We start from the raw sequence: 24,592 nt of genomic DNA, 5'->3' as shown, positions 1-24,592 counted from the left end.
CGAACATACAATTTGAAGCAGTCCGACTTCCACCTACCCACTTGTTTTATGACTGCTGGCTCCAATCCCGCCCTAGCGGCTTCTGTCGCCGCTCCTATCCTAAATGAATGGGATGTAAATTTTTTATCTCCCAAACCCAATTTTTCCATACACAGTTTAAAGACTCTGTCAAATTGATATTTTGACAACCCAGCTCCCGACTCATGAATAAAAAGGGGGGTAAAACTACCTATGGGTCTATGACTAATATAACTGCCCAACAAACTGACCGGACAAATTGGAGAGTTTCTCAGAGCCCTCAAAGTGATCCAAGCACCCCTCCTTAGTTGATCCGTTTTTGAACTATCCAAAAGAATCCTCACTTCTTTCTGATTATACACAACACCCTCCCGCCGAATACTAACAACTTCTGAAATCCTCAGCGCAGCAAAAAATGCAATGGAAAATGCTGCCCGAAAAAGGCACGCCTCAAATTTTGAAAAACAGATCTCATTAGTCACCGAACATAAGTCACCTAAAATATCAGGTGTAATCGGCATACGGGTATCTTTTGTAACATTCTTTCTTCTATACCCCTTTACTGCTTGTCTGACAGAAAAATACGACATACAAGGTGGTAAGTCATTTAACTTGAAAAAGAAAGAAATACCCGCCAGCACTTTTTGAATATGAGCAGCCGAATATCGTTCAATCATCAATTTTTCTAAAAAACGCAAAATAAGACCCTCGGAAAAAGCAGACCGCTCTTCTCCGATCTCATTCAGAAAAGCCAACCACGACATCCAGGCCGATCGGTACCCAGCCCACGTGGAGGGGGCAACTGAATTTTTAATGAAGGTAGGGACACAGCTCAAATGAGATTCCATAAAGTCGCAGGGCAAGGAATGCCAGCTGGATCTGCCTCCGGAAGTAGACCAAAAAACCTCTCCATCTGCGAACGAGAAAGAGCATCCGCCACGTCATTGTCCTTGCCTGCTATATGCTTAGCTTTAATCCAGATGTTTAAACTCAGGCATTTAAAAATCAAATGTCTCAACAGGGCAATGACGGGCGGAGACTTAGCAGATAAACAATTTAGCGCATACATAACTCCCTTATTGTCTGTTCTTACTAGAAGCCGTTTGTTCTTAAATTCAGCCCCCCAAATCTCCAATGCCACTAAAATTGGAAAAAGTTCCAATAGTACAATATTTTTAGTAAAACCTTGAACCTTCCAGCGAAGCGGCCAGGATCCCATGCACCAATGCGTGCGCCAAATTGCACCGAAACCATCCGAGCCTGCTGCGTCCGTGAACAACAAGAAGTCCTTGTCCAAAATAAATTCTTCTTGGAACAAAGTTCTTCCGTTGAAATGGAGTAAAAATTGAGACCAAACCAATAAGTCCGCCTTCAACTCAGAAGTTACTCGCAAATGAGCCGAAGGGGACTTTAAACCTGAAATGGCTCCATATAATCTACGGGAGAAAATCTTACCTATGGGCATGACCCGTGTTGCAAATGCCAATTGACCCAATAGAGCTTGCATGTCCCTCAGGCATACCTTCTTCCGTCGCAGCATGACTGACAGCAGCGTCCTCAACCTCTCCACTTTCAAAGCCGGTAATCTGAATTCCATAGCGACGGTATCAATTGTGATACCTAGGAATTCCAGGGAAGTGGTAGGGCAAACAGTTTTTTCCCTAGCTAGTGGGACCCCGAAATCTTGACAGATCTGTACAAAAGTATCCAAAAGATACCTACATCCAGGACCGTCACTCCTTCCCATGAACAGAAAGTCATCAAGGTAGTGGATCAGATCATTACAACCTGTGACCTGACCCACTACCCACTGTAAGAAAGTTGCAAAGGATTCAAAGTACCTGCAAGAAATTGAGCAGCCCATTGGTAGACAACGATCAAAATAAAACTGGTGTTGGACACAAAAACCTAGCGAATTGAAACTAGCAGGGTTAATGGGCAGCAACCTAAAAGCGGATTGAATGTCTGCTTTGGACAACAGAGCGCCAGGGCCTAAACGTCTAATTATTGTTAAAGCATCTTCAAAGGATGCATATGAAACTGAACAAAATTCTTCCGATATCTGGTCATTTAAAGACATTCCTTTTGGAAAGGACAGGTGGTGGATTAAACGGAACGTACCCGGTTCTTTCTTAGGGACAATACCAAGAGGAGAAACTCTAAAGTTAGTAAAAGGGGGGGCTGAAAAAGGACCTGCAATTCTCCCTTCATTAATCTCCTTTGCAATTTTCTCCAAAACCACACCTAAGTAACGGTCCACAGATTTCAGGTTGTCAAAAATCGTACAACCTGGACCAGTGAAAACCGGCAACCTGAAACCTTCCTGAAAACCCTTAGTTAACATGTGAGCTATCTCCCTGTCTGGGAAAGACTGGAGGAACGGGAGCATGCTTATTAACCTCACCGGAGACTGAGCCTTTTGGAACCAGTGGTTGCTGTGTGTTGGCACTGGCCATCTTTTTAAAGCACTTGACCACGGAGTGCGTACCGGCGCAGAAAGCACATTCGTGCTTGTACCTGCACGCTGCAGCCCACTTGCATTGTCCTTCATTAAAATTAAAACATACTCCTTTGCGAAAGGAAGTAGTGTTTTGCTGATTCAAGGCAGTAGGCTGCTTACTAAAGGATGGCTTCTGTGGGAGGAACAAGTTCAGCCACAAACCGACGTCCTTAACCCCCCATTTGAGCTGCTTGTGTATGGACAGCTTCTGCCGAAAGGCCTCGTCATATGTGAACCAAGCAGAGCTGCTAAAATTTTTGTAAGCTTCAAGGATGATATCGACGTGCTGGAATAGCCCAGCACTCTTCTCGGGGGACTTCTCACAAAGCACAGCAGCATATATGCAGAAAGCCTGCAACCAGTTATTAAAACTTTTTACCACAGGCCTTCTCCTATCATCCTCTTTATCCTCTTTCTTGTCACCTTTAAGCAAAAATTCTTTCGCTGATGGTAACAAAGAAAGGATATCAATAAACTCCCCCCTCCAGATTTTTTCTTTTAAAGCCACTGGCAGGTGGAAACCTAGAGGGGAAATGTCACAGGCTAAAGCCTCCTTCATACACACTTCGGGGATGTTCTGTGACCTAGCAACTTCAAATGGAGAGAATGGGGAACTTTGGTCTAAACTGCAGTTTGCAATGTTGCCACAAGATGGCAACCACACATCACTAACGCTCCTCTGTGCTTGCTGTCTATCAGACTGCAGCTCCTGCACATCTTTGCTAAGTTTAGCTAATAGCTCCAGGATATTGGACAGGACAGGTAGATTCAACTCACCCTGTCCCACGGACTGCTCCTCGATTCCTCCTGCTGCTCCCAGAACCGGGATGGAGCGACCTCCCATCCGGTCTTCTGTGCCACCCACCGCTGCGCTGCTGGGCGATTGTCCACTTGTCTGCCGAGCCTCCGCTGTGGAAGGGGGGTCCTGTTGCCTCGCCGCGCGCCGGTCACCGCTACTTCTTCCTTCGGTCACCGCCGCAGCCGATCGTTCTTCACGCCGGCGTACGGGAGTACGCCCGGCGCCTTTAGCCGGACATGACCGCACCGGCGATGGGGACTGACGTCGCCTCGGGGTTCTCTTCCGTTTTCCCCGACCTTCGGAAGTGATGTCACTGTGACCCGGAACCTCCGTCACTGGCACAGGCAGTCCTCCGACATCCAGCAATGGCGGCCCGCTCCGCTCCGCTTCTCCAGACCGGCCCTCCGAGACTCCGGCGACTCCTTCCACTCCAGACATGCTGACACGGGGTAAGCTCAGGCAATGCCTCACCCAATCATCCCCTCCTGCCTCCCCAGCCCGCTCAATGAGCTGCCGAAGTAAGCTCATACTGAAAGGAATCCTAAGCGAGCCAGTACAGGGAGACAAACACTGGTGCTTTTCTTCAGGAGAATGAGCCCCTGAGGTACTGCACCCTCCTTAAATAGGCTTCCTGGATATTCCAGAAGTTTCCCTATCCTTAGCCTATCACCTGCCTGGATGCTCCTAACCCCACCTCCTGGAGTTATCTCCAGGCAGAGTCCCGCTTTATTCCTGAGGTAAATTGCTACCACTATTTTCCCTCCAAAACCTGACTAGAATTACCTACCCTTTTCCTGCCATTTTCCCATGTAGAAAAAGGGGGCATATAAAATGCCCCTTTTTCTTGTCATTCTCTCCAGAGCAGCTTAGCTCAATGTATTTAAAAACATAGAATGTTAGTTTTTTGGAGAGACCTCCTCCATGAGGAAATACAGTACTAAAAAACATAGAATGTTAGTTTTTTGGGGAGACATCCTCTGTTTGGAAACATAGTATTAGATCTTCCAGTTGCTACTTGTGTTTAAAGAACATACCTTCAAGTAGTCTAGCTAGACTTTTTAATCAGACTGGGCATGCTCTGGCCATCCGGCCTTTTAATCCTATTCATGAGCACATAGTGAAATTGCTATATAAAGGGCAGTTTGGATTAAAATCACAATAGGATGCAGAAATAGAGGTGTAACTGAAGGATCTTGAGTTGAATGATTAGTGACCAAATAATGATGTGAAACTAAGTCATATTTATGTTAACACAAGCTCCGTTCTTAACCCCCCAGCAAGGTTTTAGGTAATGAGTCTCCAACATGAAATGCATATGATGTCAGTACTCAAAGCACTGGAAAGTTAGTAAATGTATCCCACCCAGGGAAATATGGTACACTGGCAGAAAAACTTAGCTGACAAATTCAAAGGTTCCTCGCATGATGTCCATACATGCTGAGATAACCTAAAGTCTCTGGTAAGCTGTAGATTATTCATCCAGCCCCGATGGAAATACAGGAAATCCAGGTAAGTATGCAGCAACACCTTAGGAGTTAGCTAGTTTGTCAACACTGGCAGTCACGCCATGCTCAGCATATATCCCAGTGCTATATCAGATGCAATAGTCAATCTGAAACGCTCACTTCTGCCCGATCAAAGCATGCTACAGTGCAAGTGCATGATATAATCACAAAGTCGGAGTATCTATTCTTCTCGTGGTTATTGATTGCCAGTTTAAGTCACCCAGGCAGTTCCAGTTCCTTGCAATTTAGCCACGGTCACCTCCTATGTTTGTACCTCATGTCCTTCAGATGATAACTTGGACAAAACATTTGTCTGCAGGTCTCAGTGGTATGGATGCTGCAGTCAATGCATTCCACCTGCTTGTAATGATCGTGAGCTTCTTCAGGACCCTGCCAATGGTGCCGGCTGCTGTGTCTCAGCCAATCAGGAGGTACAGCCGAGTCTTTCATGCAACATCGCTGGATCAAGATGGGGCTTAGGTAAGTATTAGGGGGGTTGAGAGGGGCTGCTGCACACAGAAGTTTTTTTTTTATCTTAATGCATAGAATTCTTTAACATAAAAAAAAAACCTTATGCATTTAGAACCACTTTAAAACAGGTTGTTTGTCTTTAGAATGAGATTTTCAAAATGGACTCTAACTTAAGTTTGATATCTATACCTTCAAGCCCCTTTACCCAAAATGTGATATAACAACAGGGAAATCATAACCACAAATACCCCATACAGCTTTCCTCAGCCACAGAAGCAATGGTGTAATGTTCCCCAGCATTTGTGTTGTCAATGCCCTCTCTAATTTATAGGTTGTTCCTCCACTGATAACAACCCGTAATAGTAAAAAAGAAAACAGAAACACCCATGCTACTTGTTTATTCTATGGGTACCCTTAGTAAGTTTGGTAGTGGGAAGTTCAAAGGATACTCAAGGATCAAAGGCCTTGTTGCAAATACATCCTCTGTAATCCCTGGTCCTGCACCCCAGTAGTATGAAAAGACATGATATGTAGTGTTCTTGTAGTTAAACTTTCTGTTTGATCAAGATTGTTGCTCAGAATTGACGCTATTTCTAGTGGCACAACAGTGTCTCTGTTGTTTTGGATTCAGAATAGAGAAATGCATTTTAGAAATGATAATACAAAGCGCAATATAGATGTGTAACACAAGGTACCCTGCAGCAATCATACAGCGAAGTGAAAGCTGACTGGTTGCTTGGAGTTACTGTATTTTTCATATCATTTTTGTTCTTTGCCTTGCTGTACTGTATTTTACAAAGTCAATTGCATTTGTATTCTTTGCACAGACTTACCATGACTATTTAGAAAATAATAAGTACTTTAGGGTACAAAACTTTGATATTTTAGTTTATTTTTTTCTTGCATTCTCCCTGCAGCTTAGATGTATTTGAAACACAATCAAGCACACTATGATTATAATAGTTATCTTCATAATATATTTAATATTCTATGCTGCATATTTTATAGCATGTTTACTTGTTTTACTTTTTTTTTTCAATTCAATATTGTTACTTTTTCCAGACACTTTCACATTTAGGCAGCCTTCAAAAGCTGCATCTGTATTATCTCTCTGCCAAAGGCTATATGTTTGATAGATGAGGAAGATTTTTAAGCTCAGCTTGATTTGATCAGTATGCAACTCCTCTTGGCATTTGATATTGTACTATAATATAAAAGCAATATGAAAGCAATATTTTATCTAAAATAGTGTTTGTCATGTATGATGCCATTCCTTTTTATTGAATTATATAATTGAATTAAAATGAATCCGTGGGTTATTAACCTGACTTAGTGGCTAAATTCCATTAATTTTTGCAATAATATTTTCCAGCATATTACATGCAATACTATTCTGTTTTCTACATTTGGATCACTCATTTACCCATGTGCCAATATTTTATTTAGATTTTGTTAATTGTTCACAATCACAATGTATGATAGTCAGAGCAGTATATTTAACTATTGCTCAAATATACTGTATAGGCAAATAACGCTGACATGTGTATGTATGTATTTACCTACGTTAATTTTCAACATTAAAAAAAATATTGTATGTCAAACTGGCATAATCAGAAAATAGTCACTTTTGACTATTACTACATCTTATTTGAATGTATACATATATATTACTTTAGGTTACTGTATTTACAATTGAACTCCAGTAGAAACATATGTAATCATCTAGAGGCCAACTATTAAAAAAAAAAAAAAAACAACAACAGTAATTTCTTTACACCAATAAATAATGTCAGTCTTCCAGGTTGAGTGATGGCTAGCATCCTTTTATACATTTCCCCTGAGCCCAGGTTTTCATAAAATTGTCCCCTAGATAAAAGTCATCATTTTGGTCTGAGCTCAATTTGCTACTTCACTGGCTGTCACTTACAGACCACTACATGTGTGCCCACTGCCACCCCCACAAGAGTATAGAAAGGACCCACAACATTACTAGACAGGCCACAAGACCCTTGTGAAAAGAGTGGTGGGGTTTTGGAATAACTATAGGTCTGTGTGTGAGCAATATTGGGGTTAATAAATAAATTAATCATTTGCCTGACCAAGTATAGATAGATAGATAGATAGATAGATAGATAGATAGATAGATAGATAGATAGATAGATAGATAGATAGATAGATAGATAGATAGATAGATAGATAGACAGAGAGAGAGAGAGAGAGAGAGACACACACAGAGAAAGACAGAGACAGAGAGAGAGAACTGGAGAGCCAAAAATATACAAAAATAAAATCCTAAAATAGTGGCTGTAATTTGCCGTGTTGGGGCTGTACACAAGCAGACCTTTAGATACTGAAGATTGAATTAGATACTGAATGACTATACATACCTGGCTGAAGTTCATAATTGACGTTAACTACAGTAAAGAATTTACCCCTGACCTCACAATCCCAATGCATTTTAATGAATGGTTCCACAATGCAAAATAAAGGCACTTCAGCAATAAATACTGTATATGTTTTCTAACTGACAATCTGAACAAATCTTTACAAAAGTTACATTTTTAACTAAAAGTTTAATCCTCAGGTGAATGTAATTTAACAGAAACAAGCAAAAGTATACATTGCATCAACCTGATGAATACAAAAGAGTACGGGAGTAATTGTCCAATACAATTCATTACCATTTAACTATAACATTTAAATATATAATAGAAGTTTTAAAAATTAGCTAAATGTTAAATTCAACTATAAGCAACATAGAGACTAATCAGACTGAACAAAACTATGAATCCTTTTTTTTTTTTAAAGTATAATACAGTTTGTTCATATTGATCAGCCAATGTGAAATGCTATATACTACAGAACATGTTTCCATACCACTGAGTTTATGGTCGTATCCCAGATCTGTTCTTTAATAGGGTATCCTGCTTACAGATCTTTGCTACATTTACCTACCCAGATACAGTAAGAGTGTAGAGAATCAATCCTTTGTTCCCTGGATAGGTGGGATTGCCATTGGTAAAATTATGATCCTTCCTAGAATACTTAATGCATTTTGTACTGTGATTAAATCAGTGCCTTCAAACTTTCTCCTTATACTACAGGCCATCCCTATTCATTTTTTTTCTGGTAACGCAAGAGGCCTAGAGTAAATAAACAAATTATGTTTCACTACACAAATTTTGGCAATATGTGAGATCTCAACATCTCAAATTATTGCAAAGCTGTGGTATTAGATCAACTACAAATTTGGTGGAACCCAGAGTTTGGAAACATTGCAGTTCTTCCACCAGAACACGGGCGACCATCTTTAAAATATATACTTGATCTTACACTCTTAGTTCTTTCTGCAATCATACCTGGTGCTAGTCTACTTAATTGGCAGAGAACTGGGGTGACCAAAGTTGGGGACTTGTTTCAGGGAGATGTACTCCACTCTTTTGATACTCTTTTTGAAAGCATACCTTTCCACATGTAGACTTCTTTAAGTAACTGTGACACTGCCCCTCCAGCATCTCCCTTACTAATATCATTATGTATCTCAAGCATTTACTTATTTCCATTTCCCCAACCCCACACTAAAGTACATATCTTTATTTTTTTCCATTCTCTCTCTCTCAGCACATTGTATTATCAAATTTGCTAAAATAGGAAGGGGAACTGGCTAGGAAATTGTGGAAATTAGTGCAAACCCCTATTTTTATTTCATTTTTCAATCTTTTCAATGAAAGTATGTATTATGAATACACATTTGCTAAAGTTAACTAGTCTCTGAGTCAGTACAATGAGTTCTACCATGTGTACAATGTACATATGGTTTCACCATCCCCAAGGTGATGTGACTACTACTTGTGTCTACGTGGTCAAATTAGTTACTGAATAATTGTTAAATGGGTCATTCTTGATTGGGAACACCTTTCTTTTTCCATAGCTAAACTTTGCCTTTCTGCTCTTATAATGGTATACTTTTGCATAAGACCATGTTAATGCTGTGTGATTAGGGTTGAGCGGACACCTAGATGTCCGTGTTCGACGGGTTCGGCCGAACTTTAAAAAAAAGTCCGGGTCCGTGTCCCGGACTTTTACCGAACTTTTCCCGGACACCGAACCCCATTGAAGTCAATGGGGACCCGAACTTTAAGGCACTAAAATGGCTCTAAAACACCAAAGGAAAGGGCTAGAGTGCTGCAAATGGCAGCAAAACGTAATTAAGAGCATGGCAAGTGCTCTGCAAACAAATGTGGATAGGGAAATAACTTAAAACAACAAAAAAAAACAGAAAAATAAAACAATGTTCTTCTTCATCTCTGAAGGACGAGGCCCATATGGAGTAGGAGGGAGGTTGAGGTGGTGGTGGATGTGGCGGTGACATAGGCGTGCGCACAGGGTGTGCTGGGTGTGCCTGGGCACACCCTAATCACCTAGGGCACATAGCATTGCCAGTGAGGAGATGGGAAAGATCTCCCTGGGACCTGCTCTGCTCTATTTCTCCTTGCCTACAGGTACATGGCCCCGATACATTACTCTCCCTGCTGGCAAACACATGCATGTGTATTTCAACTTTGGGGTGCACACCTTAATGCAATAGGCTGCGCACACCTATGGGCGGTGTAGGTGGAAGCGGCGGTGGAGGAGGACCAGGGCCGGATTAACAGCATCATGGGCTTGGTGCTGAGGATTTTGAAGGGCCTTAAGGGCCGTGCCTTGCCATGCACCCAGAGGAGGAAGGGTGCAGCCATGCATGCCTAATTCAACATGGGATGCTGTCTCTGAAGCCCATAAACACATCCATGCATCGCCAACTGTCCCTCCTTGTCCGGCCTTCACGCTGTGTGGGGAGGTTCTGAGGGTGCTGCCTGGGGAAGCGAGCATAGAAGCCAGACTTCTGTGTTTACAAGTGACAGAAGAGCGGTAACAGTGAATATGGCCAACCCGGGGCCTATATAAAAGGTAGGGGCCTGGAGCTGCAGCTCCAATAGCCCCTACATTAATCTGGCCCTGAGGAGGAGGACGAGGTAGCCAACACTGCTTCTTTTCACAAATTTTAAATGAGGGTACACCCCAAAAGAGTGAGAAAGAGCAAAAATGGAACAATGGGTGGGTAAGGTCGGTATCCATTGCTATTCTGCATAAGGTACGGAAAAGTCCCGTGGGATCCATGCCTGGTTCATTTTAATGAACGTGAGCTTGTCCACATTGTCTCTGGACAGGCGGCTGCGCTTGTCTGTTATAACGCCCCCAGCCGTGCTAAATACCCGTTCAGATAATACACTGGCTGCAGGGCACGCCAGCACCTCCAAGGCGTAAAGGGCAAGCTCAGGCCATGTGCCCAATTTGGAGACCCAGAAGTTGAAGGGGGCAGACCCGTCATTCACTACATGTAGGCGTGTGCACACATACTGCTCCACCATGTTGGTAAAATGCTGCCTCCTGCTAAGACGTTCCATCTGAGCTGCTGGTGCTGCTGTTTGTTGTGGCGTGCTGACAAAGCTTTTCCACATTTCGGCCATGCTAACCCTGCCTTCTGAGGTGCTGGCGGTGCCCTGGTTGCGTTGGCGACCTCCTCCTCCTCCTCCTCTGCCTTGTGCTTCCACTGTGGCCCCCGCTGTCAGATGGGAATGCCAGCAGCATGGCGTCTACCAGCGTGCGCTTGTACTCGCGCATCTTGCGATCGCGCTCCAGTGAGTGAATTAAGGACGGTACGTTGTCCTTGTAACGGGGATCCAGCAGCGTGGCCACCCAGTAATCAGCACAAGTTAGAATGTGGGCAACTCGGCGGTCGTTGTGGAGACACTGCAGCATGTAATCGCTCATGTGTGCCAGGCTGCCCAGAGGCAACGAAAGGCTGTCCTCTGTGGGAGGTGTATGGTCCGTGTCCTCTGTATCCCCCCAGCCACGCACCAGTGATGGCCATGAGCTGGCCTGGGTGCCACCCTGCTGTGAACATGGTTCCATCTCCTCCTCCAGCTCCTCCTCCTCCTCATCCTCCTCATCCTCCAGAACTGTGCCCCTGCTGGACAATTGCGTCCCTGGCGTTTGCGTGTGCAGGAACCCACCCTCGGAGCCCCTTGCGAATGACTGCCCTGAAAGCCTTGGAAATGTTACCTCTTCATCCTCCTCCTCCTCCTCATCCTGTGCCACATCCTCTTCCATCATCGCCCGAATTGTTTTTTCAAGGAGGCATAGAAGTGGGATAGTTAAGCTGAGAACGGCGTCATTGCCACTGGCCATGTTGGTGGAGTACTCAAAACAGCGCAACAAGGCACACAGGTCTCGCATGGAGGCCCAGTTATTGGTGGTGAAGTGGTGCTGTTCCGCAGAGCGACTCACGCGTGCGTGCTGCAGCTGAAACTCCACTATGGCCTGCTGCTGCTCGCACAGTCTTTCCAGCATGTGCAAGGTGGAGTTCCACCTTGTGGGCACGTCACATATGAGGCGGTGAGCGGGAAGGCCGAAGTTACGCTGCAGCGCTGCCAGGCGAGCAGCAGCAGGGTGAGAACGCCGAAAGTGCGCACAAACGGCCCGCACTTTCTGCAGCAGCTCTGACATATCGGGGTAGTTTTTAAGGAACCTCTGCACCACCAAATTCAGCACATGCGCCAGGCAAGGGATGTGCGTCAAACCGGCTAGGCCCAGAGCTGCTATGAGATTTCGCCCGTTATCGCACACCACCAGGCCGGGCTTGAGGCTCGCTGGCAGCAACCACTCATTTGTCTGCTGTTCCATGCTCCTCCACAACTCCTGCGCGGTGTGTGGTTTGTCCCCCAAACAGGCAAGTTGTAAAACTGCCTGCTGTCGTTTACCCCTGGCCGTGCTGAAGTTGGTGGTGAAGGTGTTACGCTGTCCGGATGAGGAGGCGGTAGAGGATGAGGAAGCGGAGTAGGAGGAGTTAGGAACAGGAGGCAAACTGAAGCGCCCTGCAATCCTCGGTGGTGGAAGGACATGCGCCAAATTGCTATCCGCCTCAGGCCCATCCGCCACTGCATTTACCCAGTGTGCCGTTAGGGAGATATAACGCCCCTGACCGTGCTTACTGGTCCACGTATCCGTAGTTAGGTGGACCTTGGCACAGATGGCGTTGCGCAGTGCACACCTGATTTTTTCCCCCACTTGGTTGTGCAGGGAAGGGATGGCTTGCCTGGAAAAGTAGTGGCGGCTGGGCACGACGTACTGTGGGACAGCCACCGACATAAGGTTTTTAAAACTGTGCGTCTCCACCAGACGGAATGACAGCATTTCAAAGGCCAATAATTTTGAAATGCTGGCATTCAGGGCCAGGGATCGCGGGTGGGTAGGGGGGTACTTCCTCTTCCTCTCAAGTGTTTGGGAGATGGAAAGCTGAACGCTTCCACGGGACATTGTGGAGATGGTTGTTGGTGACCCAGGTGGTGGTGTTGCTGACAGATCGTCTGTTTGCGGGGTGGCAGGTGCCGGTATCACTACAGATGTGGCTGGAGCGGCCGAGACTGCAGCAGAAGAGGAAGCAGGATGAGCCAGAGACGTTTCTTGGTTTTGAAGGTGTGTACTCCACTGCAGCTCGTGCTTTGCACTTAGATGCCTGATCATGCAGGTTGTGCTCAGGTTGAGAAGGTTCATGCCTCGCTTCAAGCTCTGATTGCACAGGGTGCAAACCACTCGTGTCCTGTCATCAGCACATTTTCTAAAGAACTTCCACGCTAGAGAACTCCTTTGAGCTGACTTTGGTGCGCTCGTTCCCTTGCTGCGTTGGGCAGTAGCGGGCGTAGTGTCTAGGGCACGGCCGCTCCGCTTCTGCACCCTGCTCCCTCTTCTGCTGTGCTGGTGGCTCTGTGCGACCACCGCCTCTTCCTCCAAACTACTCAGTTCACCTGCATGACGTTCATTCCATGTGGGGTCGAGGACCTCATCGTCCTCCACATCATCTTCCACCCAGTCTTCACCCCTGCCCTCCTTGTCGGTCTCCACAATGCTGAACGCCGCAGCAGTTGGCACCTGCGTTTCGTCATCATCGGAGACGTGCTGCGATGATCCTTGCATGTACTCATCTTGAGAAATAAGTGGTTGGGCATCGCTGCACTCAATCTCTTCCACTTCTGGGGCAGGGCTAGGTGGATGGCCCTGGGAAACCCTGCTGACAGAGTCCTCAAAAAGAATAAGAGACTGCTGTATGGCTTGGGGCTCAGACTGCTGGCCTGATTTGCAAGGGGGTGAGGTGAAAGACGGTTGGACATTGGCTGCAGGTGCCAACTCTGACCTTTCTGCAGTAGACTGGGTGGGAGACAATGTGAAGGAACTGGAGGCACTGTCAGCAGCAAACCAATCTACTATCGCCTCAACTTGTTCTGGCCTCATCACTTCTAGGGGCGTTTGATGCCCTACCAAATACTGATGCAGGTTCTGTCGCCTACTCACACTTGAGGAAGGTGTTTCACTTGTGCGTGTAGCTGGCACAGATCGACCATGTCCTCTCCTTGCAACAGGAGCTCTACCAGCAGCACCACGACCCAGGCCACGGCCCTTATTTGACGGTCTCCTCATATTTCTGTAATTTAAGATCTTGCCCTAGAAAGGTTTTTATTGAATAGCGGAATAGAAAATATGATCCAAAAAAAGTGTATGTATATCACACGTACACAACCACACTAGGCCCCAATTACTATTGTTTGTACCCCTAAAAGGCTAGATGAGGAGTAGGGGGAGTATGGAACAGGCAGCACCCTCAAACCTTCAGAAGTATGAGATGAACCCCAACAACTTGGAAAGGTGGATCTCTCTCACACGTACCGACACAGACTATCCCGCAATTCAATTGATCCTCAAAGGTTTTTATTGAATAGCGGAATAGGAAATATGATCAAAAAAAGTGTATGTATCTCGCACGTACACAACCACACTAGGCCCCAATTACTATTGTTTGTACCCCTAAAAGGCTAGATGAGGAGTAGGGGGGGTATGGAACAGGCAGCACCCTCAAACCTTCAGAAGTATGAGATGAACCCCAACAACTTGGAAAGGTGGATCTCTCTCACACGTACCAACACAGACTATCCCCCAATTTAACTGATCCCCAAAGGTTTTTGATTAAATAGCGGAATAGAAAATATGATCCCAAAAAAGTGTATGTATATCACACGTACACAACCACACTAGGCCCCAATTACTATTGTTTGTACCCCTAAAAGGCTAGGAGTAGGGGGAGTATGGAACAGGCAGCACCCTCAAACCTTCAGAAGTATGAGATGAACCCCAACAACTTGGAAAGGTGGATCTCTCTCACACGTACCAACACAGACTATCCCCCAATTTAACTGATCCCCAAAGGTTTTTGATTAAATAGCGGAATAGAAAATATGATCCCAAAAAAGTGTATGTATATCACACGTACACAACCACACTAGGCCCCAATTACTATTGTTTGTACCCCTAAAAGGCTAGGAGTAGGGGGAGTATGGAACAGGCAGCACCCTCAAACCTTCAGAAGTATGAGATGAACCCCAACAACTTGGAAAGGTGGATCTCTCTCACACGTACCAACACAGACTATCCCCCAATTTAACTGATCCCCAAAGGTTTTTGATTAAATAGCGGAATAGAAAATATGATCCCAAAAAAGTGTATGTATATCACACGTACACAACCACACTAGGCCCCAATTACTATTGTTTGTACCCCTAAAAGGCTAGGAGTAGGGGGAGTATGGAACAGGCAGCACCCTCAAACCTTCAGAAGTATGAGATGAACCCCAACAACTTGGAAAGGTGGATCTCTCTCACACGTACCAACACAGACTATCCCCCAATTTAACTGATCCCCAAAGGTTTTTGATTAAATAGCGGAATAGAAAATATGATCCCAAAAAAGTGTATGTATATCACACGTACACAACCACACTAGGCCCCAATTACTATTGTTTGTACCCCTAAAAGGCTAGGAGTAGGGGGAGTATGGAACAGGCAGCACCCTCAAACCTTCAGAAGTATGAGATGAACCTCAACAACTTGGAAAGGTGGATCTCTCTCACACGTACCAACACAGACTATCCCCCAATTTAACTGATCCCCAAAGGTTTTTGATTAAATAGCGGAATAGAAAATATGATCCCAAAAAAGTGTATGTATATCACACGTACACAACCACACTAGGCCCCAATTACTATTGTTTGTACCCCTAAAAGGCTAGGAGTAGGGGGAGTATGGAACAGGCAGCACCCTCAAACCTTCAGAAGTATGAGATGAACCCCAACAACTTGGAAAGGTGGATCTCTCTCACACGTACCAACACAGACTATCCCCCAATTTAACTGATCCCCAAAGGTTTTTGATTAAATAGCGGAATAGAAAATATGATCCCAAAAAAGTGTATGTATATCACACGTACACAACCACACTAGGCCCCAATTACTATTGTTTGTACCCCTAAAAGGCTAGGAGTAGGGGGAGTATGGAACAGGCAGCACCCTCAAACCTTCAGAAGTATGAGATGAACCCCAACAACTTGGAAAGGTGGATCTCTCTCACACGTACCAACACAGACTATCCCCCAATTTAACTGATCCCCAAAGGTTTTTGATTAAATAGCGGAATAGAAAATATGATCCCAAAAAAGTGTATGTATATCACACGTACACAACCACACTAGGCCCCAATTACTATTGTTTGTACCCCTAAAAGGCTAGGAGTAGGGGGAGTATGGAACAGGCAGCACCCTCAAACCTTCAGAAGTATGAGATGAACCCCAACAACTTGGAAAGGTGGATCTCTCTCACACGTACCAACACAGACTATCCCCCAATTTAACTGATCCCCAAAGGTTTTTGATTAAATAGCGGAATAGAAAATATGATCCCAAAAAAGTGTATGTATATCACACGTACACAACCACACTAGGCCCCAATTACTATTGTTTGTACCCCTAAAAGGCTAGGAGTAGGGGGAGTATGGAACAGGCAGCACCCTCAAACCTTCAGAAGTATGAGATGAACCCCAACAACTTGGAAAGGTGGATCTCTCTCACACGTACCAACACAGACTATCCCCCAATTTAACTGATCCCCAAAGGTTTTTGATTAAATAGCGGAATAGAAAATATGATCCCAAAAAAGTGTATGTATATCACACGTACACAACCACACTAGGCCCCAATTACTATTGTTTGTACCCCTAAAAGGCTAGGAGTAGGGGGAGTATGGAACAGGCAGCACCCTCAAACCTTCAGAAGTATGAGATGAACCCCAACAACTTGGAAAGGTGGATCTCTCTCACACGTACCAACACAGACTATCCCCCAATTTAACTGATCCCCAAAGGTTTTTGATTAAATAGCGGAATAGAAAATATGATCCCAAAAAAGTGTATGTATATCACACGTACACAACCACACTAGGCCCCAATTACTATTGTTTGTACCCCTAAAAGGCTAGGAGTAGGGGGAGTATGGAACAGGCAGCACCCTCAAACCTTCAGAAGTATGAGATGAACCCCAACAACTTGGAAAGGTGGATCTCTCTCACACGTACCAACACAGACTATCCCCCAATTTAACTGATCCCCAAAGGTTTTTGATTAAATAGCGGAATAGAAAATATGATCCCAAAAAAGTGTATGTATATCACACGTACACAACCACACTAGGCCCCAATTACTATTGTTTGTACCCCTAAAAGGCTAGGAGTAGGGGGAGTATGGAACAGGCAGCACCCTCAAACCTTCAGAAGTATGAGATGAACCCCAACAACTTGGAAAGGTGGATCTCTCTCACACGTACCAACACAGACTATCCCCCAATTTAACTGATCCCCAAAGGTTTTTGATTAAATAGCGGAATAGAAAATATGATCCCAAAAAAGTGTATGTATATCACACGTACACAACCACACTAGGCCCCAATTACTATTGTTTGTACCCCTAAAAGGCTAGGAGTAGGGGGAGTATGGAACAGGCAGCACCCTCAAACCTTCAGAAGTATGAGATGAACCCCAACAACTTGGAAAGGTGGATCTCTCTCACACGTACCAACACAGACTATCCCCCAATTTAACTGATCCCCAAAGGTTTTTGATTAAATAGCGGAATAGAAAATATGATCCCAAAAAAGTGTATGTATATCACACGTACACAACCACACTAGGCCCCAATTACTATTGTTTGTACCCCTAAAAGGCTAGGAGTAGGGGGAGTATGGAACAGGCAGCACCCTCAAACCTTCAGAAGTATGAGATGAACCCCAACAACTTGGAAAGGTGGATCTCTCTCACACGTACCAACACAGACTATCCCCCAATTTAACTGATCCCCAAAGGTTTTTGATTAAATAGCGGAATAGAAAATATGATCCCAAAAAAGTGTATGTATATCACACGTACACAACCACACTAGGCCCCAATTACTATTGTTTGTACCCCTAAAAGGCTAGGAGTAGGGGGAGTATGGAACAGGCAGCACCCTCAAACCTTCAGAAGTATGAGATGAACCTCAACAACTTGGAAAGGTGGATCTCTCTCACACGTACCAACACAGACTATCCCCCAATTTAACTGATCCCCAAAGGTTTTTGATTAAATAGCGGAATAGAAAATATGATCCCAAAAAAGTGTATGTATATCACACGTACACAACCACACTAGGCCCCAATTACTATTGTTTGTACCCCTAAAAGGCTAGGAGTAGGGGGAGTATGGAACAGGCAGCACCCTCAAACCTTCAGAAGTATGAAATGAACCCCAACAACTTGGAAAGGTGGATCTCTCTCACACGTACCAACACAGACTATCCCCCAATTTAACTGATCCCCAAAGGTTTTTGATTAAATAGCGGAATAGAAAATATGATCCCAAAAAAGTGTATGTATATCACACGTACACAACCACACTAGGCCCCAATTACTATTGTTTGTACCCCTAAAAGGCTAGGAGTAGGGGGAGTATGGAACAGGCAGCACCCTCAAACCTTCAGAAGTATGAGATGAACCCCAACAACTTGGAAAGGTGGATCTCTCTCACACGTACCAACACAGACTATCCCCCAATTTAACTGATCCCCAAAGGTTTTTGATTAAATAGCGGAATAGAAAATATGATCCCAAAAAAGTGTATGTATATCACACGTACACAACCACACTAGGCCCCAATTACTATTGTTTGTACCCCTAAAAGGCTAGGAGTAGGGGGAGTATGGAACAGGCAGCACCCTCAAACCTTCAGAAGTATGAGATGAACCCCAACAACTTGGAAAGGTGGATCTCTCTCACACGTACCAACACAGACTATCCCCCAATTTAACTGATCCCCAAAGGTTTTTGATTAAATAGCGGAATAGAAAATATGATCCCAAAAAAGTGTATGTATATCACACGTACACAACCACACTAGGCCCCAATTACTATTGTTTGTACCCCTAAAAGGCTAGATGAGGAGTAGGGGGAGTATGGAACAGGCAGCACCCTCAAACCTTCAGTATGAGATTGTGTTCACTGTACCCCACAAAGATTGAGTTCACTGCACCCCACAATGATTGTGTTCACTGCACCCCACAAAGATTGTGTTCACTGCACCTCACAAAGATTGTGTTCACTGTACCCCCCAAAGATTGTGTTCACTGCACCCCACAAAGATTCTGTTCACTGTACCCCACAAAGATTGTGTTCACTGCACCCCAAAAAGATTGTGTTCACTGCACCCCAAAAAGGATGTTGTTCACTGCACCCCAAAAAGGATGTTGTTCACTCCACCCCAAAAAGATTGTGTTCACTGCACCCCACAAAGATTGTGTTCACTGCACCCCAAAAAGATTGTGTTCACTGCACCCCAAAAATGATTTTGTTCACTGCACCCCAAAAAGGATTTTGTTCACTGCACCCCAAAAAGGATGTTGTTCACTCCACCCCAAAAAGATTGTGTTCACTGCACCCCAAAAAGATTGTGTTCACTGCACCCCACAAAGGATTTTGTTCACTGCACCCCAAAAAGATTGTGTTCACTGCACCCCAAAAAGGATGTTGTTCACTGCACCCCAAAAAGGATTTTGTTCACTGCACCCCAAAAAGATTGTGTTCACTGCACCCCACAAAGGATTTTGTTCACTGCACCCCACAAAGATTGTGTTCACTGCACACCAAAAAGGATTGTGTTCACTGCACCCCAAAAAGATTTTGTTCACTGCACCCCAAAAAGATTGTGTTCACTGCAGCCCAAAAAGATTGTGTTCACTGCAGCCCAAAAAGATTGTGTTCACTGCAGCCCAAAAAGATTGTGTTCACTGCAGCCCAAAAAGATTGTGTTCACTGCAGCCCAAAAAGATTGTGTTCACTGCAGCTCACACACAGAAAAATGGATGTGGATCACTGACACCTGCCTATCTCCAATCCCACACCACACAGCAATATCGATTGTAGTTTGTAGAACACAGTTTCCCTAAAATTCAGCAGACTCTGTCCCTAACAGGATTGAGAAGAGATCGTAGATCAGGATTGAGTGCAGACCCCACCCCCCACACAGCAATATCGATTGTAGTTTGTAGAAGACACTGACCCTATATAATTCAGCAGACTCTATCCCTAAAATGCCTACAACTCGCCCTGCCTAAACACTCCGACCTGTCCCTCAATTCTATCCGGACACAAATGGTTTTTTCCTGCCTATCTTTCCCTAATCAGCAGCCAGCACGTTGATGTGTGCTCTGTCCCTGAATCTAAGCAGCATAATGACGCCGCTGCGGCTGCCTCGAACTTATAAAGACTTGGTCACATGCTTCAGACGGCCAATCACAGCTACTGAGACATTTGCAGGCATGGCTGGGATGGCTTAAGGCACACCAGTTAAACGATTGTTGATTGGCTGTTGAAAGCCCGCCATGAAAAGAGCGCCAAAGCATGCAAAACCCGGAAATAAAACGACCGAACACGGATTTTTACCCGAACATACAGTAAAGTGTCCGTGTCCGTGTTCGGGTACAAAAAATCCAATTATTCGGTACGAACACGAATAATACAGTCCGTGTTCGCTCAACACTATGTGTGATTTCTTTATTTGTTTTTTTCTTTCAGTCATAGCAGGCTATTCTTACGCTTAGTTCTTTATTTTGTCAAACTGATTTTGTTATGCACATATTAGTGCTTTCTGCACTTACCCGTGTCTTATATTGGAATAAAAAATGAATAAATGTTCAAGTTAGATTTAAAAAATTCCCTATTTGAATTGTAGAAAGCTGTCTCTACATACATCTTGATTTGAATCTCTCCACCTCTCAGTTCCCAGGACCTCCCACTTGATATTCCAAAAGGGTCTTACTGCCTCTTTGTATTCTGCCTCTTGTGTACTGCCTCTTTGTGAGGCAAAGTTTATTTTCCATTGCAGATAATGCTGCTAGTGGTGTAAAAATTGTGCAACATAGGCGATTAGCACCATTTAAATTTTGGGGAAATTTTGCAGTTAGAGTCCCTTGGAAACCAATGGTGTATTAAACCCATCACAATCCACCTCTCTAATCAGAAACCCTGTTTTTGTGGGGTTGAACCTTTGTTAAATGGTCCTAAATTTAGTTGGTTTGAAATGATTCAGCATTCACATTTCTAAAGCCTCGTACACACGCACCGATTGTTGGCCGACCAATCGGCCGTCTTTTGTCCAGTGTTGTTGTGTTGGTTGAAATGTGCTCTAGACTGCACACAAATTTTGTCGGCCAACAACAACCAACTGCAGAAGTGATGTCATGTTCTGGTTTACTTTTCGTGTGTTTTTTCTTCTCTGAGCATGCCCAGTCTTGCTCATCTGATTTTTGTCTGCCGAAATCCGTACTGACTGAAGAACAATCGGCCGTTCTGGGGACGGCCAACAAAAATTTTATAGCATGCACACCAAATTTTTTCGGCCGAAAAGTCACAGTCGGTTGTCGGAAGCATCATACTAACAAGCCGACAATCGGCTGATCGGACGTTGGCCGAAAATTCACGGCCAACAATCGGTACGTGTGTACGAGGCTTTACTTGCTTATGTGTTGGTCTGCTCTACATCATAAATGGAACAGCAGTATTTAAACATCTGGATAAAGATAACAACAACAAGTATTCTATAATAGTATGAGCAATATTATATTTACTGCATATTTTGAACATACCATCCCATCTGTCCATCATAGCAAATATTTCTTTCGCATCCTTGATTATTTATATTACTAATAATGGTATTTCATCTCAAAGGTTTAACTATTTTCCTAAATTTAATTTTCTCCTGTTGGCTGAACTGCAGTGGTGTGCCTTCATAAGTAACATGTTAAATAAATGATTACCTAATTTCATTTGGGAAACATACTGTAGATGATACATCTATGTTTAAAAGTTAACAGAGCTATTTAATCATGATGGTGTAAAATGAAAATCTGCAGATATCTTTAATAAAACCAGAAAAGGCAAAACATCTAAAATATGACCTGACTGCAGTGTCAAACAGATCATAGTACACATGAATATACAAGCAAGCAGCATGAGACGCTCACAATTTACTGCAAACACAGCACAAATTTTGCACTTTGGAACCAAGGCATACATATCAAATGATACATTGCATAAAATCTCTCAAGCAGAGAATATTGGTATGACACAGAGTGAATACTTACAGCTGGAGAATATGAGTGGGCAGGAATGTTCATCCATAGGAAAGTTGTGCAGCTGAAGTTGACATTCAGCATTGATGGTAAGCCTAGAACAAAATAAAGCATTACTCGAATACACTATAACCAATGTGGAAATCTGTTATTTGCCATTACTTTGTAATGAACAAATACAATGAAATGACAATACTAAAAAACGTCATCATCATTATCATTATCATCATCACAGTAAAACATTTAAGTGGCAAAAGAAATGCACAAACACCCATCCAGGATTTTTATTGGACATACAACCTGATTCACTAAAGGGTATAATGAGTTTGCATGTCTTAGTTTGTCTTTTTTCACATGCTAACGTTTTTGCGGCTAAACTTAACATTTTGGCACCTAGATTTTTTTTTTGACATGTAAAATGAATACAAAAGAAATATGCTTGTGTATTTGAACATTTGGCAACTGTTTTTTAACTGCTTTACGTCCGCCCGCCGCTGTTGTACTGCGGCAGGCAGCCACTCCTGTATAATTTGCCGTAACTATACGTCGGACGTGATCAGGAGGCTAGGGGGCAAGCGTGCTCTCACCCCCGCCCATCAGTGGGCGGCTCCGATTGCTGCCTGACACCCGCGATCATTCCTTGTTGAGAGAGAAGGACGGGCAGCTGTTGTAAACAGGCACATCTGCACAAAATTTTGCACTCTCTAGCTTTAGTAAATCAACCCACTGTTTTTCTCTTCTGCTGCCACTGCCCCACTCCTCTACATTTGGAGTTGATGTGGTATACAAAATCTTTTACAGAACAAAAAACTGACCATCTGAACTCTGTTTGTAAACACTGTTCAGAAGCTTAATAGAGGGATACAAAGTAACTTTGCATTTACTCTGTTTCATTCATCAAGTGTGTGATTGTTGAGCTAAATATGGTATCAGTTAAAGTGACCTCAAGGCAAAAAGAAAAACATTTTTAATACCATTGGTACCTTTTCTACCTCCTAGCAACAATTTTTAAACTTAAATTTTTACATTAAAAAAAAAGTTGTGCCCGTTTAACCACTTAAGCCCCGGAAGATTTTACCCCCTTCCTGACCAGGGCCTATTTTGCGATTCGGCGCTGCGTGACTTTAACTGACAATTGCGCGGTCGTGCGATGCTGTACCTAAACAAATTTGACGTCCTTTTTTTCCCACAAACAGAGCTTTCTTTTGGTGGTATTTGATCACCTGTGCGATTTTTTGATAATGCGCTATAAACAAAAAAAGAGCGTCAATTTTGCAAAAATAACAATATTTTTCACATTTTTTATATGAAATTCCCCCCAAAAAAATGTAAATATCAAATTTTTTTAACATTTTAGGCCAATTTTTTTTTTACCATATGTTTGGTAAAAAAAATCGCAAAAAACGTATTTTGATTGGTCTGCGCAAAAATTATTGCGTTTACTAACAAAGGGAAAGATTTTTGTCATTTTTGTTGTTGTTTCTTTTAACGCGTAATGCCGGCGATCTGCGATTTTTTTTGCAGGACTGCGACATTGGGGCGCACAGATCGGACCCTTGACTGACATTTTTGACACTTTTGGGGTTACCAGTGACATTACTACAGTAATCAGGGCTATACATATGCACTGTTACTGTAAAAATGACACTGGCAGTGAAGGAGTTAACTGTATTGGAGAGGGAGCGGTTAAGTGTGTCCTAGGGGCGTGATTCTAACTGTGATTGGCTGTGGCTTGATGTGTAAGAACAGTGATCAACGGTCCTACATAGTAGAACCGTTTGATCACCATTCTTACACAGGGGAGACTGACAGGCGGCTTTGTTTACACTAGCCGCCTGCCTTTCTCCCGCTGTCACGGATGATCACGGACATCGGGTCCGCCGGGCACACGCGCGGGGGGGGGGGGTCCGTGACCGAGCGGGAGCACGCATCCGGTGGCGCGCGCTCGCTCCCAAAACCCTTACAGGCTAGCGACGTAGCCATACGTCGCTTTGCCTGTGAGGGGCTGACTGCCAACGTAAATAGTCGTGCGGCAGTCGGCAAGTGGTTAACAGTATTCTTCTTAACCACGTCGGCTGACTTTGCGGTGTTATACTAGGGTGATGCCTCTAGCTAGAGGCATCACCCTGGTACCGTTGTTTAGAGCCGGCGGTCGGCTTTCCGGCGGTAATGACCGATGCGGCTCGGGAGCTGCTCGGTCGCTACCCTGGTGACTGGGAGGGGACGTCCCCCCTCCCGCCGCCTTCCGCGGCTTTGCCCGGGTCTCCAGTGCCCCCGGTAGACCCGAGCATCCAGCCGGCACGTCCGCTGGCTGGTTGGAGTCCCAATCAAAGCCGGAAGTGGCTTATATCGGGTCTCCGATGAGGTAACCCGGAGGCGGCGTCCATGACGTCACATCCGGGTTACTCTGCTAAAGGCGGCAAATTAAAAAAATGAGTGTATTCAAAAATGACGTTTGCGGCATTTTGAATACATGGAAGTGTAGGGGAGGGGTCTAGGGTCTTTTAGATCCTCGATCCCTCCATAAAGAGTACCTGTCACTGCATATTGCTGTCACAAGGGATGTTTACTTTGCTTGTGACAGCAATAAAAGTGATCAGATTTTTTTTTTTCTTAAAAACCTGTGATAAAGTTAAAAAAATAAATAAATAAATAGGAAAGAAAAAAACATTTAGCCGCCCTCGTCGCCTTTAGCTTTACGAAAGAAAGCGCATATGGAAGTCGA

The 24,592-nt window shown here is 44.1% G+C and overlaps 1 protein-coding gene across 1 annotated transcript in view; it reads right to left on the bottom strand.

The window, feature by feature from the left end:
- Window positions 1–24,592, bottom strand: part of GABRG3 (gamma-aminobutyric acid type A receptor subunit gamma3) — a 1,042,113-nt gene that overhangs the window by 451,757 nt on the left and 565,764 nt on the right. Inside the window, exon 5 of the mRNA XM_082244515.1 lies at window positions 21,880–21,962. Coding sequence (XP_082100641.1) covers window positions 21,880–21,962 — 83 coding nt within the window. The remainder of the gene's footprint in view (window positions 1–21,879; window positions 21,963–24,592) is intronic.

This window comes from Pelophylax lessonae (genome assembly GCF_965119305.1).
Source record: "Pelophylax lessonae genome assembly, chromosome: 2".
NCBI lineage: Eukaryota > Metazoa > Chordata > Amphibia > Anura > Ranidae > Pelophylax > Pelophylax lessonae.
The sequence above is the reverse complement of the archived record's forward strand: the minus strand, read 5'-3'. Positions and strand labels throughout refer to the sequence as shown.